The 17,826-nt window shown below is 40.1% G+C and overlaps 1 protein-coding gene across 2 annotated transcripts in view; it reads left to right on the forward strand.

Moving 5' to 3' along the window:
* The window catches only part of GAN (gigaxonin), an 84,717-nt gene extending 78,434 nt beyond the window's left edge, over positions 1-6,283 (forward strand). For both annotated transcript variants that reach the window (XM_049864908.1, XM_049864909.1), the window contains 2 exons: positions 3,575-3,684; positions 3,772-6,283. In XM_049864908.1, the coding sequence (XP_049720865.1) occupies positions 3,575-3,684; positions 3,772-3,953 (292 nt within the window). In that variant the 3' untranslated portion in view covers positions 3,954-6,283. The remainder of the gene's footprint in view (positions 1-3,574; positions 3,685-3,771) is intronic.
* The last annotated feature ends 11,543 nt before the right edge of the window (positions 6,284-17,826 follow it).

A 17,826-nucleotide genomic window follows, 5' to 3' on the forward strand; every position in this document is an offset into this window, starting at 1 on the left:
CCTAAGGACGGGTTGCCCCTCTCAGGTCACCCAGCCCCCGCAGCAGGGGTCCAAGGATATCTGGTACCTCCCAGTCCTTACAACCAAAAGTGTTGGGTGCCCATGGTCTGTCTGCAGAGCCCGCCTACCGGCACGCTCTAGGGAAGAGAAACACACGTCTCTCTTCCCTCAGAGATACTCGGGGGATGGTTCTCAGCCCCCTGCCTTGTTCAGAATGTGACCCCTGCTGCAACCAGACACCCCTGCCCCTCTAAGACTGTAGGACAGAGCCTGTACCACACAGTTCATGATCAGCTACCTGGACACCTGAGCTGAATCCACACAAGAAAAGTGAATGGACTCGTAAGCTCATATACCTGATAACAGCTCTAGCCATCTGGTGACAGGACATCAGAGCCCCAAAGGCGAAAATAATCAAGCTGGCTCACTCAAGCAACCCATCTGGGCATATCAAAACAAAACAAAGTGAGAAGCTAGGTTACAGTAAGCAAACATAAAATAAACTGATACAATAACTTATAGATGGCTCGAGACAACAGCCAATATCAAAGCACATAAAGAAACAGATTGTGATTGCTTCAACAAGCTCTCAAAACAGGGAATCAAAGGATCTTCTGGATGAAGGTGCTTTCCTAGAGTTACCGGATACAGAATTCAAAAGATTAATATACAGAACTCTTCAAGACATAAGGAAGGAGATCAGGCAATACTCAGAACAAACCATGGAACACACAGATAAAACAGGTGAAGAAATTAAAAAGGTTCTTCAATAACATAATGAAAAATTTAATAGGCTGCAAGAATCCATAGAGAGACACCAATGAGAAATTCGGGAGATTAACGATAAAATTACAGTGTTAGACAACTCAATAGAAAGTCAGAGGAACAGAATCGAAAGTGGAAGACAGAATTGGGGACCTTGAAGATAAAGCACTTGGCACCAATATGTTTGAAGAAAAATCAGATAAAAGAATTTTTAAAAATTAAGAAATCTTAAGAATCACGAGGAACTAGTGAAGTCAAAGACAGACCTGAACTTTCTGACCTAATTGCCTGGAAATGGAGCGTGGCGGTCAGGGTTGACTACAAAGGCACCAGAGGCAACTTTCTGGGATGATGTAAATGTTCTCTGTTGATTGGGTTGTTGGTTATTGGTTATAGGGACGTATACATTTGTCAAAACACATTGAATTATATACTTAAAATAGGTTCATATTTTTGTGTGTAAATTATTTCATTCTCTAATTTGGTACCTAAATAACATTTATTTTAAAAGAAAAGATATGGGGGAATTTGGGTAGATGGAGCCCTTGGGTGGCACAAATGTTAAGCCATTGGCTGTTAAATGAAAGGTTGGCCTTTCGAGCCCACTCAGGCACCTCAGAAGAAAGGCGTGGTAAACTGTTTCCAAAAAGTCACAGCCATGAAAACCCTATGGAGTGCAGTTCCATGGGGACATACATGAAGTTGCCAAGAGTTGGAATCAGCTTGATGGCAACTGGTTTGGTTTTTTGGAGTAGAATCAGGAACATTTGCTCCTATTAAATTATTTTCTCTCATTAACATTTTTTGGGTTTTTACCTAACTTTTTTCTGGCCATTAACTACTTGGCAATCCCCATAGGCACACTCAAACAATTTTTTTCTTTCTCCATTGCTTTATTTTTAAATCTTGATAAAATTACAGTATCACCTGGTGAAATGAAAGGCTGACTCTCATTTTCCCTTCATTTCAGCATGTCTTTGTCTATATTTTGGGCACTATCCAAGATCAATAATATATATGGTTAATTGCAGGCCGTTAATTTGTTGTAAAGAAAAGGATCCTATTTTCTAGAGGAAGGTAGGGGTTTGCCTGCATATGTTACCTCCTAGTTCAGTAAGAGGAGCCCTGGTAGCACAGTGGTTAAGAGCTCAGGTTGCTCTTAACCAAAGGTCAACCAAAAGGTCAGCAGTTTGAATACACCAGCCACACCTTGGAAACCCTATAGGGCAAGTTCTACTCTGTCCTATAGGGTCACTGTAAGTCAGGATCGACTTGATGGCAGGCAGCAACAGCATTACTGTCATTATTTTTAGTATCTGGAGGGTTACATAGTTTAGTAAAGCATACCAAATTAGAGCTCTAAAACTAAAAAAAAAGAGTGTCTGAATTTCACTTTGTAACTATATGTACTTCACTTGCCATGAAAGAGAGAAAGTATGCAGATGTGGTTTTGTTTATTAAAAATACATTAGTTTGAAAATGTTTACTTCATTTAAAGATAAAGAGGAAATGTGCTTATTTCGCTTATGGAAAGAATAGTCCTGGGACTACCAGAGAATAAAGAAATAACATTTATAGAAAACACCTGTACTTCTGATGAGGAAAAATTAAGATAGTCTGATAAGAACCATTCTACCTCAGTTTTTATTCACATGGAGTCTTTGTTCTCACCTCCCAAATCAATTTCAAAATGCCACATGCCTTCCTGGGCCTTGGTCATTCTCACGGCTTTAGGTATCTATAGGTCGAAATCCCTAAATCTATTTCTTTAGAGGCCTTTTTTCCTGACCTGTAACCTTGTCATTTCAGCTGTCTCTAGGGCCTCTCCTGGGGGTCCCACGGGCACCTTAAATTTAGCATATCATAAGTTGAATGGTTTTCTTTCCCTTCTGTTTCTGCTCTGGCTTTCTATTATTTATCTCAACAGTGGTCCCTCCATTGTAGCTGGGAACTTTGTCGTCGTTGACTCCTCCCTCTGTCTCCCTCCCCAAATCCAAGGGAAAACAGTTGCTGTTTTATTCAACCATAGAAATGCCTCTTTTTTTGGCCTCTCCTTTCCACTCGTGTTGCTGTTTCCTTGGTCTTCAGCTCTCACCACATCTAGACCATAGAATCCACGGTTACCTAGCGTTGCTCTCCGCCAGCACAACCCTGGCAGTGCTGCCAGAGAATTTTCCTCAAACTTTTCTGCCTGTGACCTCCTGTAGCTCCTTGTTCCAGATCTTTGGCTTGGTCCTTCACAGCCAAGCCCAGCCTGTTTCCAGCCTCACTCCTGGCACTTCAACCCATGTATCTCAGACACGCTGTATACATCTTGTGTGTTCCTGAAAGTGCCCTGCTGTCTTGTGGTCATATGTCGTTGTACATAGTGTTTTCTCTTTCTGAAGGGCTCTTTCCCTGTTGCCCATCGGGCAAATTCCTTTTTATCTTTCAAAGCCAAGTTCTATTATGACCCCTCTGCGAAATCTGCTCTGATGGCCCTCTCACTCCCCTGCAGAGTTAATCTAATGAGCGTTGCTACTGCAGTGCCTCAGGTGCACCCCCTCCCTTTCTCTGCGCCTTCATCATATGTTGTGTCTGCTTTTTCCCCCCATAATCGTCAGGTTGTAATACAATTACAGGTTTGCCGTCACCCTGCCCCAGTAGATGGTGAGTTCCTTATGAACAAGTATCTCAGCATCTTCAGCGTTGTGCTGTCAGTGACTGGCATGATGCCGGTACTGGTTTATGGCTAAGTTCTGTTCCTCAGGCGGTCTTCCTGTATGTCATGGTCATCCTTTTCCTTTTAATTTTGTCTGTTTGTTTTCAGGTGGATATACCTTAATGACCAGAATTTATGCATCCCCGCCAGCTCCTCATTTGTTTATGGAGCTGTGCCCATAGGAGCTAGTATTTATGTTATCGGAGATCTCGATACAGGTAAGAATGTTACCGTGATTTTGTTGGAGCTGTTTTCTAGCGATTCAAAGGCACATTGTCTCATCTTTGCTTATTGTTGTGTTTTAGGTACCAATTATGACTACGTGCGTGAGTTTAAAAGAAGCACAGGAACCTGGCACCACACAAAACCACTGCTTCCCTCTGACCTTCGTCGCACCGGTTGTGCAGCCTTACGTATTGCAAATTGCAAGCTGTTCCGCCTGCAGCTTCAGCAAGGCTTATTCCGTATTCGTGTTCATTCACCTTGAAGAGGAAGCAGAGCAGAAACAGAGATCCTGACCCAAGTCCACCATAACATAGCTTTATGTCAGGGAGAACAGCGAGAGCGGGTGAGATGGGCTCTGTGTGTTGTGCTTTGGTATGGTAACTCTTTGGTAGTTTGATAATGCTTAAAAGCTTGAGCTTCAGCTCTTGTTTGGGAGAATACATAACTGTTGAACAACTGCCTAGGAGGAATGAGTTCCTCCAATTAGATGTGTTCATGGACAAATGGAGGCTGGGAAATGTCAAAAGGAAAAGGGAAGTAGAAATTTGTATAATGTAAAATATTGAAATCAAGATACTAAGGTGCATTTTCCCCGAAGGGAACTTATATCTGACTGACTGCTGTGTTCAAGTACATGGCTTTGGTATACAAAAAATTCACATATGCAAATCAACATATCCAAACATACCAAGATTGCTTTTCTACTGCACTTGGAGTATTAGGCCTAGTCCTGCCCAACAAATTAAGGTGTGTGCCTAAAATATTAGATTGGACTATATGCCAGTTAGTCTCCATTTATTACTAGTACTCGTCCTGAGAATGTTTTTTAAACTATATTATGATGAATTGAAACTAAGATAACATTTTCTTTTATAACATTCTATCTTAGTGACCTAAGGATTCGATAAATTATTAAGTCAGGTTGCAGCCCTCACGTGAACTTTAAGGAAGCTGCCTGTGTTCATTTAGATTAAGATGCATTCCGCCGTGATTTCTGGGGTAGTACTTTTGGAGTTGTGAAGGATCTCTAGCAGGGCCATTCTTCCTTTTCAATTAATCAAAACCATTTTATACGTATGAGGATATTTAGCAAGTAGGAAGTTTTATAAAGGAAAGACGCGAGTCAGGCAAATAATAAAAGTCTGCTTTGACTTTAAAAAACTGTCCAGACAAAATATATGGGGATCAAAAACGTTTTAATATGATCTGTCTGAAAGCACACAGAGTCTTGTTTACTGCTGTTTCAGGTTTGAAAACTTGTCTTAGAATGCAAATCTGTGTTAAAAACCTAGTCTTTACAGTCAATTTTCCCAAAGCTGTTTACTAGTAAGAGTTTTAGACACATTATGTTACAAGTAAAGTTTGGCTGGTAGAATACACTACCTCAACTTAATTTCATTTTGTTCCTAGTAGACCAAATTGATCTTTTCCTTCTCCCCCCTCTTTTTCTGCCCTTTCCTCCTACCTTAACCCACTCTACCCTACATCCCATTGGGAAAAACAAAAGCCTTTTGTTAGTAGAATTTATTTTTAATAAATATCTTAATACTTATTATTAAGATATTCTGTTTTCCATTCAAACGATACCATCTTAGTGTGAAATCAGGGCCTTCAAAGTGCTTGATTATCATTTGAATTTTACGCAATATCAAATTTCTAATCAATTTAATATATAATACTTCATTTTTTATTGTTTTCTACGGCTTTTTTTCTCTTAGACTATGGCTGTCAAAAACAAAACCCAGTGCCATCGATTCTGACTCATAGCTGCATTTTGTCTTAATGATTAGTAAATGTGTAAGTGTATCCTTTGGCTGTAAATTAAAGAATGGGAAATCCTTCTAGAAGCTTCCTCTATGGAATCTTTATATGCTGTTACCACGCATATGAAGCATCCCTTATGGTCTCATACCCATGAATAGGAAAAAGGGTGACCTATCTGCAATATTTTTTTTTCTTATACCTGTTGGAGGTCACTGCGATTCTACAAAGGTTGCTGAAAGAGGCCGTGGGGTCCCACAGAATGTTGTGTGTGGCCAGAGGATACTGGGTAAGAGAAGTTATGAGGTTTTTGTTATATACCAGTGCCACACGTTTGCCACACATTCATGGAATATAATCAAATTTGATATTTAAATCAAAGCCAGTTTTTTTCCGTTTTTATCCTGTACCCGTCAGCTATTTTCTGCACATTTTCCCAATGACACTTTGGGTATCCTTTAATCAAAGCAAGCTACTTAGCCACTGCAAAGAAAAAAAAAATTATTTTTACAATTAGGGATTAGTTTTAGAGGAAACAAATTGCTCAAAAAGTGAACTTTCCCTGGTGAAATATCCTGTGCAGGACAGACCTTGGCATTACGAGACCGTAGTTGAGGTACATTAAAAATAGTGACTGATATTTTGCTAAAGCCATGAGAGTCAGCAGTTCTCTTTTTTAATTTCTGAAAAATTCTTTCCAATCTCTGCTAGGCCCCTCAAAGGAGACTCTTCATTGTTTTGGAGTGAATGGGTTCCTAATGCAATATTCTCAGTGCCTACATGATTTGGTTAGTTTGTTTTATAAAAATAATTCTTTTTTTTTTTTTTTTTAGTTCATTGACACTGTAGCTACAGAAATTAGATAATGTTTTATAAAATAAATTTGCCACATAATAGGGATGCAATAACCAACAAAAGCTGCTAAGTGCCAAACTTATTTTACTATATAATATATAAATATAAAAATATTGTTTTGAAGTATAGGGCTGTATTTAATTAATTATGTTCCAAAAATCAATTATGATTTTTTTTGGTAAATTACACTTATTTCAGTATTCTGAAATAAATTTTAGCTCATTTCATGCAGGTTTGTGTTTTAACATTCCACTTATGCCTTGAAACATCATTTCTTACTAACATTTTTGATACTTCTTTCTCTGTAAGGTACTTTTACCTGGTATAAATTGGAATTGGCAGCTGATGATAGGTCTTTAAATTTTTAAATATAAATATCTTTGGGGAAAGTGCAATTGATTTTCATTATCTCACCAACAGAAGGAAAATTGTCTCAGGTTAAAGTAAGTGAATTTTTAAAATTCTCCCTAGGCTATAGTCTAAAGTAGGTTTGTTTGTTTGTTTAATACATCCAAATATAGATTTTTTTCAAAACTTTTATTAATTTAAAATGAAGTTTTTTTTTTTGTTTATTTGTTTTTGATAGTACTTATCACCTGTGAGAGGAAAAAGTGTGAGAGAGACTGAGAGTGATGAGTGTGTGAGTGAATGAGTGTGTGTGTGTGTTCTGTGACTTGGTAGGTCTGTTTGTATATATTTACTTTTTGAATTGTGGCTCCACACTACACATATATCTGTCTCCTGGTGCTTCAGATAAATTCTTGAGCCTGCTAACCTTCAGTTTATACTGCTGTGTTAAACTCATGTTCAGTGTAAATACTGAAATATTTGTAGTAAGTTTTACTTGGCGTTTGCATTTCTCATCTGTAGTAGGATTTTTAAAAAATCAGTGTTCACCAACTGATAGTTAGTATGCTACAAAGATTTGGCCTAAGAAATTTCCAAATTCACATTTAGCTTAGTATTACATTGCTGTGAGGAGCTGATAGCTAACAGTAAGCTTTTTTCCAAACTGTGTAGCAACTAAAAAAAGAATATCTGGGGTATGTTGGACAGTCTGTTGTTTGTATTGAACTCTTATAGTGCGCTACCACTTTAATGATGGTACTTTCTTCATTGTTGGTTTGAAAGTGCCATTTTTATAATTTGTAAGTTGAGGGGGCTTTCCCAGGCAGTGTATAGGTAATAAGTTCTCTGTATTGACATGGCAAAGATAGGGCTCTCTACTCTATTGTAGCACCTGAGTTACTCTGGTAGTAAGTTAGGTTTTTAGAGAAATGTGTTAACTACCTTGGTCCATTGGGTTCCATATGGTGCATTCCTTTTTCATTGTACCAAACCATTGATCCCAAAAAAATTTCCAAGGAGTGCTAAAAACACTGCAGTAGTGCTTTCTGGAATTTTGGCTTCCTTGATAAAAGAGAAAGCCTCCTGAGATCAAATGATGACATCTGGTTAGCTGGGCAGAGAATGAAGTGGCACTTTCATTGTGTCAGTTTCCTGATGGAAGGGAAAGGTGAGACTGCTCTTTTTGGGTAGCGGCCCCTTGAGCTGTGGGGAGCAGTGGGACGCGGTGCGAAAAGGAACTGTTCGGTGCAGCAAAGTCTGCCCCGGCTCTTCTGCAGTGTTTATCATGCACCCACTATGTGGGACTTCTGGGGGAACTGAACCATGAGGAAGATGGAAAAATACTGCCCTCCCTCTCTAGATTGTAAACTCCTTGTGTGCAAGGACTATCTTAGTTATTTGCTAATCTCAATGCTTGGCACATAGTAGGTAATCAATAAGTGTTTGATGAATGAATATATTATGTTTGTGATCAAAGTGATATTCTTCAGTGGATTAAAAAGTACTCTCCAAGAGTGACTTGTTTTATGGATTTTAAATGAGAAATTGTGTATACAGGTGGTCTGGCCTCATAATATAGAGTGGGAAAATAGTATAGAATAATAAGTACAAAGTGCGTGATGTATATGATGTACAACCCTGTGGTCTCTGTATGTCCTATAGGATTTTTAAGAACCTACACTCAGCACACCTAATGATGTTTATCACCTTTCATATTGGGTTTTATCTTCTGCTTTTTATATGGGGCTCAAAATCTTTTCCAGGATGTATTGCTCTGATCCTCCCATCTCTGTGATTGGCGGGGGTACTGTCCCCATTGACAGAGTAGCCTTTGAGGCCAAGGTCAATGATTGGATTTCTCACCTTGGATGTGAGTATAAACCAAAAGCCACGTCCAAGTCTTTGGATCATCGGCTCACTGTTCAGCCTGTTAGACTGTAACTTAAGTTTCTAGGCAGACAAGTATTTTCTTTTTAATCATAAAATAATCATTTGTAGTATAATTTAAGCATCCAAAATATCCATTGCAAGTTACACAAATATAAAAAAGAGCTTTGGCTTTCTTTGTCAGTTAGCTATAGGGAACTTAATACTTTCTTAAAGTCATTAGAAGGACAAAAGTAAATGTGTGTGAGAGAAAGTGTTTTTACTTTTAAAGAGCTGAAGCTTCCTTTCTACTCTTCTTCCTTACCTCCTATAACCAGTGAAGAAGAAGAAACTGTCTTGGAATGTCAAAGAGGTTGTTTTGCTAGCTTTCTAACAATCCCAGTAGTATTCTTTACAGTTGGTTCAGACATTATGGAAACTTATGGTAAGGGAATGACCCACGTGTTCATATTTAAGAAGAACTCAGGTGAATGTTTGCCATGCTAGCTGGCAGTGAAATCTCAATAACGTTGAACCATTTTTTCCATATTTTTTGGTGAGCTGGCTGGTGAAACTTTTGAAAGTTGTGTTTTTCAGGAGTAATTATATTATTATTTAAATTTTAAACATATTTCAGCCTTTATTTCATTGTAATAGTTCCACTTATACAACGTATTAGAAGCTCAATTATGATCCTAAATTCTTCGGTCTAATGCATACAATTTAGGAAAGTCAGTTCTTTTTCAATTCTATCATAAAGTTCTCAAGTGATTAGATTTTTAAACTCATTGCTTTTCTCGTGAAATGAAAAATCAAAACTATATTGCATAATTATTTAGTGAGAAATGGCTTTTTAATATTTTTTATTTTGTGCTTTAACCTACTCTTATTAAATTGCTACTGAACTGAAATTTGGGCTAAATTATACTTTTTTATATTGATTTTCTCATGGCCTGACAAAGTTGTTGATCTTCCTTTACTACATACATTATAACCAAACTGCTAGACTAAATTCTGAGATCACTGACATTGGAATTAGAGAAGGTTCAGGAAGGAAGGGGGTGTTACCCCCTAAGGACCCGGCACACCCTGCCTAAGATGAGGTGGGAAGGATGAGCCAGTTAATGTGATCCGTGTAAACAAATGGCCTCTTCAGAATCATTCAAATCCCAAGTAAATGTTTGTAGGTTCATCTTTCTTTCTGTTTGGGGAGTTATATTTATTTATTTTTTAGGGCCTTATTTCAGTACAATTAGTAGGTCTTAAAGTACCTTATTTTGTTCTTGCTCGTCAGTTACAGATAATGTGTACCTTAGAACCTTGAATTAAATGTTTTAAAGTCACACCAACGAGCTTGGTTTCAGTAGGACTGTATGCAGCTTGCTTCATCATGCTTCCTGTTTAATTGGATGAGAACTACATGCGTTTATTCCCTTGTTCTTTGTGTTTATAGGAAAAACTCTGTTCTCAGCTACCTCATTATGTAGTGCTGTGTTTGATCCCCTGCCAACTTAGAAGAAATCAACACATTCTGTCCTTTGACAAAAGCCTGGAAGCAAGCAATAAGCGGCCTTGAGGAATACAATTCTCTAAGGCGTTATTTTCCATTTTGCTACTTTTTTTTTTGTTTGTTTGTTTTAAATAGGCACTTTTAATCAGGAGGAACAATAATTCTCCTAGAGCCTGCTGCAAAGTGATTACTTGAAACTCAACTTGAACTTTAAAGAGTCTTTAACTGACTGTGTTTCCAAAACCTAGAAAAGTAGTGTATTTAAACACAACTGCTGTGTAAAATAGAGGGCTTAGTTTCCATTCTTGCTGAAATCAGACAGGAAAAGTTGTCTTTCTGTAATTTGACCCAGTGTTTGGAATTTAGATGCCTGGGGCTGCTAGGGAAACCCTGGTGGCATAGTGGTTAAGTGCTACGGCTGCTAACCAAAGGGTCGGCAGTTCAAATCCACCAGGTGCTCCTTGGAAACTATGGGGCAGTTCTACTCTGTCTTATAGGGTTGCTATGAGTCGGAATCGACTCAACGGCACTGGGTTTTTTGGTTTGGTGGGGCTACTAGTTTTCATATTCTGTAAGGTGCTGTTATAAGCAGTTTAAGGATCTTTTAAGTGTATTTTTATTAATGTGTTTCTCAAGAGTCTTTAATTTTGACGAAAATATAGACACATTGCTAAGTGTCCCTTCTCTTTTAGTCCTGATAACCCTGGGGTTTTGAAATGAAACTCTGCAAGTATCTCCTAAGCACAGGATTGGGGTTGGCCGGACCAATAGAATTTCCTTCTACTTAAAGTCAGGAATCAGCTGATTTGTTCTCCAGGCCAGTGGTGTACCTTCATCTTCCTCCTCCATGTGCCTTCTCCAGCATCTGCCAGTTTGCCTGGTCAGTGAGTTAGGAGGGTCGAGGGAGGCTCATTAATCCTTTTGGACAAACTGCCCCTCCTGGGAGTTACTTCACACAGGAATTCCCCTGTTTCAGGCATAGTTTTACATACCACCTTAAGTGGAGGACTTCAATAATCCTTAGTGGCCAAAAGAGTTATGCCCATTTCTAAAAACCTGGCATAACTTAAGTACCAGGTATAATCTCAAACTAATTCTCCATATCCATTAGTAAGATTCCTTTTTCATGCTTGTGCTTTTTAACATAAAAGGCTTGCTACTGAGAGTGGAATGGCAAAGTTTCCCCTCAAATGGCAGTACACTAACCCTAGGTTTATCTAGCAGTGGGACCAAACGTATTTCCTATAAGTGGTTTTCAAGAGAACTAAGGCTTTCCCTCTAATTATTTTGAGGAAAACATCTGTAAATATTTGATAAGCTTTCCTGAGCAAACCTAGCAGTTAAGAGCATAGGCCTTGGTACCAGGTTAATCCGGGCTTGAAGACTTCTAACACTGTTTTGGGACCTTTGGAAACTCAATTAACCCTGAGGCTCAGTTTCTTATCTGTAGAAAAAGAACAACAGGGGTATTTACCTCACAGGGTTGTTGTGAGGATTCACGGAAGTAATGAATGCAAAAAGCCAGCCAGTGCCTGGCACAGGTGACGGAGATGGTTATAACCGTAGCCGTATGTCTCAGCACCGTTGACTGTGTCAGCTGTCAATGCAGGAGGCCCTAGAGGGCCTTGCCCTCACTGAGTAGCCCAGACTGAGGGGCTATCTTCACTTTCCTGTCTGTCCTTTAGCATTTCCTGGCTTTTCCCTGCTGAAGGTTGTGATAGCCTTTTACTGCTGGCAGCCTCCCTTCCTGGAGCAGCCTCTGTGATCCTGCACCCTCCTTGAATGTAGGCAACCCTCCCTAGCAGTGTTCTGAGCAACCCAATGAGTTTGAGAATTTTGTCTAAAACAAGGAACTTCTAAGTGAGGTCAGAGGGGTTCTTCTGTGAATGGCATGCTGAGTTGAAATTGGATGGACTCAAAAGACCTATTTTAGCTATTTTGGGGCCTTTTGCCGATATCTTATTCATAACTGTGTTCCCAGCCAGTTGTCATGAGCTAAATAAAGAACTACCAAAAAATTAAGTTCTAACTCTAGCTGGAGAATAGGCTGTTGAAGGATTTTCCAAGATTGTCTCAGTTTGTACATTTTTACAAATGTGTGGTGAGTCCTAAGTAGCCATTCCTCTTTACTTTTCACATGCAGGAGATTATTTGTGCACAAGAAAACCTGGCTAATGCTTGGAAAACAGTGAATTTGTTTCAGATACTGAGAATTCTTCTGCCTAGAAAAACCCTTCAGGCCCTTATATAGTAATGGGAATAGATAAACATGAAATAACGCATGCGATTGAGATGCTTTCCCCTGTTGGTGGCCCAAGGAGAAAATATTACGATAATCATATAAAACTAGTCACTTAAAAAGCAAAAAGCCACCTTGGTTCAACACAGCTGTTTAATCCAGGCTGTGCAGGCTTAGATGTGGACTAATGGACCAGATGCTTTTGGAAGCACTGGCCCCACAGCTTCTGAAAAGGTTGATAATTTGGCTGGCTGGCTGGTCATTTGAAGGAGGAAGGAAGCACTGCAGCCAACAGCTATGGCTGGGAACCTACTGTGTCCGAGGACCCGGCTCAGATCACCACAGGCACTCTCCCTAACCCTTAACCTCAACCTGGCAAAGGTCCGTGTTCCGTTCCTCATTTTATAGGGAAGGAAAGTGAGGCTAAGAGAGACTCAGTGATTGTCTGTGTCTTCTGGCAGCAGAACCACTGCTTGTCCATTTTGTCTTTTGGGTTCGTTGATCCAGGCACAGAGCCTGGGTATATGAGAAGGAAGGAACTTAAAAGATTTCTGTGAAACCTTGGGAGTCCTTCAGACTCCACGTAAGAAACAAATAAACATATAGGTGTGTTTATAAAATTATTTCTGGACCTGTGCCATTGCTATCCTGCTGCATCTCTAATGTTAACTAAAACCCCAACGTATACAGTTAGAATGTTGAGTTATTATAAATCACTCTGGATTCAGAATTTGCTCAATGAAGGCCCTAATAATACTTAAAACTTTTTACCAGAATAGAGTTAGCCTTTTTTTCCCCACTAAAGTATCAAAGGTATTAGTGTATCTTGGTCAAATAAATGGGCTATTTAAAAAAATCTCTGTTTGAGATCAGTAGACCTAAATTATGCTTTCTTTCTTATCTTGGATGTTATGTGAAACTTAAAAACAAGCAAACAAACAAACAATTTGTGTTACAAGTACTCATGCATATGAAGAACTTTTATACCTTCAAATAAAGAAGGGCTGTTTAACAAAGTGATAGAAAAATGAACTACTTAATTCTTCTATAGCATCCTTCCTTTTCAGTTCAAATGATGGGGCTGGTAGACTTAACTGTATATTACATTCTCACCTTATCTTGATTTCAATAAGACATTTGATATAGTCATTCTTTTTTTTCTTTTACTAAAGTCATTCTTGATATGTTTGTAAGTAGGAAAGGGAAGTAGAAATTAGGTTGAAAAAAGGTTGAGAAGTAGAACTTTCAGCTGGTTGAATAGTCATACCCAGCACTGTTGATAGGCATGTTGGAGTGAGGTCCTCTAACAGTATCTTTTTAAAAATATTTTTATTAGAAAGTATAAGAAAATACAGGAGACAGAAAGTGTTAGGAGGGATTAGTATTGGGTGTTAGGATCGATAATGCTCTTTTCAGTGTAATAAAATGGCTAAATGTAAAGTTCCATATCTAGGTTCAGAAAAGATAGTTGCTACATGAAAGAGAAAGGAAAAAGGAGGGGGAGCACATTGATAATTTGAACAAAAGCCAACCGTTTAAAAAGGCACAGCACCGAGTGTCCGGTGCATGGGGCTTGGTGTCTAGAAAAGAGAGTCTGCCCTGCTACTTCCTTTGTGCTTGGTCGGGTAGGCCAGTAGACTGCTATATTTCCCCACCAGCTCCAGTACCCACCCGAAGAATGACAACTGGGACAGCAGCGCCTCTAGAAGTGACACCAAGAACACGTGATGGCCCTGAGGCTTTTTGGCCTGTAGGGCCATCTTAAGAAAGAGTAGATGCATGTGCTCGCTCCAGAGAGCCTGACTAAGGCCAATAGGCAGAAATCATGAAGAGACGGGAATTTGACCAGTTTGAGAACTTTCAGATATAACTCCCTCTGATAAAAAGGGTGCCTTCTCTGGTATAGCACTCATTTCTGAAAATAGAAAAGACCCCTGCGGCTACGGCTGTGTAAGTACAATAGCGTCAGGATGCTCTTGTGTTGTGGCAGGATATGGGTCAAGATCTCCAAGTCTCGTTGCAAACAAGAGACTCTGTAAGCAGTTCAGTTAAAATAATATTTGTACTTTAACTTTTAAATTATTTTTGAGAAGAGCCTTTGTTCGTGTTAAGCCTGTTCTTCCCCACCTTCCTCTCCTCTCTGCCAATCACCTGTTCACAGGCTGTAACAGCCACAGTCATGTTCAATTCACCATTTGCCTGTGGGTGTTCTGAATCTAGCAGAAGTTACAGAAATATTTCTAGAGATTTTCCTAAGACCATGTTGTCAACCAGAACAGTGATTCCTGCTATACATGCCTCTGTAGACCTAAGAAAGTTGATGAGTAAAAGTCGAATTCCTTTAAGCAGGACTTAGGTTGCTGTAAAGAGGGGTCCTGGGCTGAGGGAGAGTTGGAGTGGCTGACCTCTTCCAGCTCCTTCAAACTCAGGGACCCTGTAGCCCTGTCAGTGGATTATTTTATCATTCTTTGAGAAGAATTTCCAAAGGCTCTCATTCCTCTCATAGTTTTGTCTTGTCTTCTCCTACAAGAGCACACGGCAGCCTTACCCTCAGCTCCAGAGGAGCAGTACCTTGCCCTGAGGGTCCCTGAGCATCTCCTTCCTGATTCCACCTGCTCAGAAACAAGAAAAGCTACGATCACAATAAAATTTATAAGCTGGGAAGTATACCTGTCTTAGTTATCTAGTGCTGCTACAACAGAAATACCACAAGTAGATAGGCTTTAAGAAACAGAAATTTATTTTCTGACAAGTCTAGGAGGCTCGAAGTCCAAATTCAGGGCTCCAGCTCCAGGGGAAGGCTTTCTGTCTCTCTGGGCTCTGGGGGAAGGTCCTTGTCATCAATCTTCCCTTGAGTCTAGGAGTTTCCCAGTGCAGGGACCCCGAGTCCAAGCAACACACTCCTCTCCTGGCTCTTCTTGCTTGGTAGTTTGAGGTCCCCCTCCTCTCTGCTCAATTCTTTTATGTTTCAGAAGAGATTGACTCAAAATACAACCTAATCCTGTAGATTGAGTCCACTTCATTAAAATAATTGCCTCTAATCCTGCCTCATTAACATCATAGAGGTTAGAATTGACAACACATAGGAGAATCACATCAGATCACAAAATGGCGAACAACCACACAATACTAGGAATCATGGCCTAGCGAAGTTGACACATTTTCAGGGGACAGTATTCAATACATGACAATATCCCAGTCACACAGAGTTAGTTGTATTTTTCTTGCTTTTTGTGTGTGTGTTTCCCTCCCCTCTCCTGAGGCCTCTTCACTTTCTAATAACCTTTTGTTTGAACCAGTGTGGATTTTCACTGTGGGTTACCCACAGATACTGCTAGACAGGATCTTTTTGAGAAAGTAGACCCTTGTAGGGACTTCAGTCAAGGTGGAAGAAGGTTATTCTGGCAATCATGTTCCCATCATGCCGTCTATTCCTTCATTCTACACTTCCCCCAGTCCGTTTTTTTAAGAGATTGAATTATGTATTTGGGCGGGGGGGGGGACCCTTCTGGTTCCGTAAGCCACATCGTATCCAAACCATTCACCTAAAAAATGTTTGTTGAAAAGGCATTCTTCTGGGCACTCCTGATGTGGGCCTTTGTAACTCGCACTGTCCACACCACCTGGTGATGGCTTCAGGAGAACCAGGGGCATCCCAGGTCTGCCCCCCTTTCAACGTAGTAGAACCCTGAGAGCCGAGCTTATCCCCCACTGACCAGCCTGCCTGGGACCCAGCCGCCTCTGTGTCTGCTCCAAGGCCATCAGGGCTTCTCCCTGAGCCAGGAGAGGGCTCCAGATGCACCCACCCAAGGCAGGCCACACGTACTACCTCAGCCCCTAGCTGTGGGCACAGCGTGGGCATCGAGTGGTCAGGCACTTACTGGGGGCCAGGGTAGCTTCTCTCAGCTCACATGAACCTATGCTCTGTGTTATCCCGTCTCCAGAACTACGCTGGGAAGGCCTCCGTGTGGATTCTGTTCTTTACCGTCCTGGCTGGCTTGCTTTAGAGCAGACAAACGCCATCGTTTCCTTTTCTCTTATTTTGCTCTGACTTAAAAGCACTGCAATCCAGATTCTGAATTAGGATCAGCAGTTAGAACAGCTTGTTTACAGTAACGATAGAGACCACCTCTTTGTATTTTTTCAAAAGGAATTTTTGCTTCAAAAGAAACTCCAGAAAAAAACTACTGTTAATCTAGTATATGCTCATTGAATTTGACTCTATGCTTTGTAAAAAAATCATGGAGGATCTGGGACATGGGACAAAAGGGTGTCATCAGCTTAAAAAATAAAAAGCATTCAATTGATGTGGATGAACAACCTCTTTTCCTATATAGGACCTCAAGTTATATATGAAAACAGAGATCAGCCACAGTCCATGGGTAACCTTACATTGGGAAATGTGTCAAGTGGCCTTCAATTGAGAAAAGCACAGGCTATTTAGCAAAGCTTGCTAATTAAATAATCTGGGCTATTTCTGCTGATGGGACTCTTCATCTTTTCTTGAACTCATTCCTAACACAGCTTTTGTTTGGTGCCTCACTCGCTACCCCTCCAAGTCGTCAGTGAAGTAGTGATATTTATTTTGTTTTGAATCGTACCATATCAACCATAATAAAATAATTCTGATTTTCACAGAAATTTTGAGCAACCATCACAACCAATTCTATGGTGTGCACCCACAGAATTGGGAGTGACATATTCAGCAAAAAAACACCTCACAACCCTACTCAGACCCACTCCATCCTCACCAGAAACTACTGCAGAAGCACCTCCAGCAGGTTGCAGCAGGTGGCATTTTACCACTGTGTGTCACTGGTGACAGGCGTCTTTGTAGTTCTCTGTGAGTGAGACCCATCTGTAGTGTACTGTGAACATGCGCGTTCGTTTGTTTCCTATCACTGATAATAGATCTTCTGCTGTGAGAGGAAACTACCAGAAAACTTCCTTAAAACAAGAGTGTAAATTCAGTTGAACTCTCCCAAAGTCAGGGCTGCGCTCCACAGTGGGTCCTGGCCCAGCAGGATGGCCGGCATCGCTCCTCTTGGTGCCTGGGTGGTGGTATTGGGCACTCAGTATCTGACTCTCACCCTTGTCAAGAACCACTTTTTAGCAGACTGTTCATTGTGCTGATGCTTTAGTACCATAGGAACAAGCAAATGTAGGAGCTCAGGTGGCACAGTGGTTAAAGTGGTCGTCTACGAACCAAGGGTCAGCGGTTCGAACCACCAGCCGCTTCACGGGAGAAAGATGTGGCAGTCCGCTTCCATAAAGATTTACAGGACAGTAGGTCCTAATCCAAAATCCATCCTGTTAAACACAAATCTTCTTAATAATTAATATAGCTATGTTTTCTGACATAGTTCATGTAGAATATTAATTTTTAAATGTAAACCCTGCAGCTTTTATTATCTAGTCAAATTTCGAAGTGAGAAGCCTAGTTAGACATATGTTCAGATGCAGTTATATTGTGCGTGATAAAAGTATCCTGAACTTTCAAGAAAGACCCACTACTGAAAAGCAGGGATTTGCAATGAAAAATACATACACTAAACA

Source organism: Elephas maximus, chromosome 21 (genome assembly GCF_024166365.1).
Source record: "Elephas maximus indicus isolate mEleMax1 chromosome 21, mEleMax1 primary haplotype, whole genome shotgun sequence".
NCBI lineage: Eukaryota > Metazoa > Chordata > Mammalia > Proboscidea > Elephantidae > Elephas > Elephas maximus.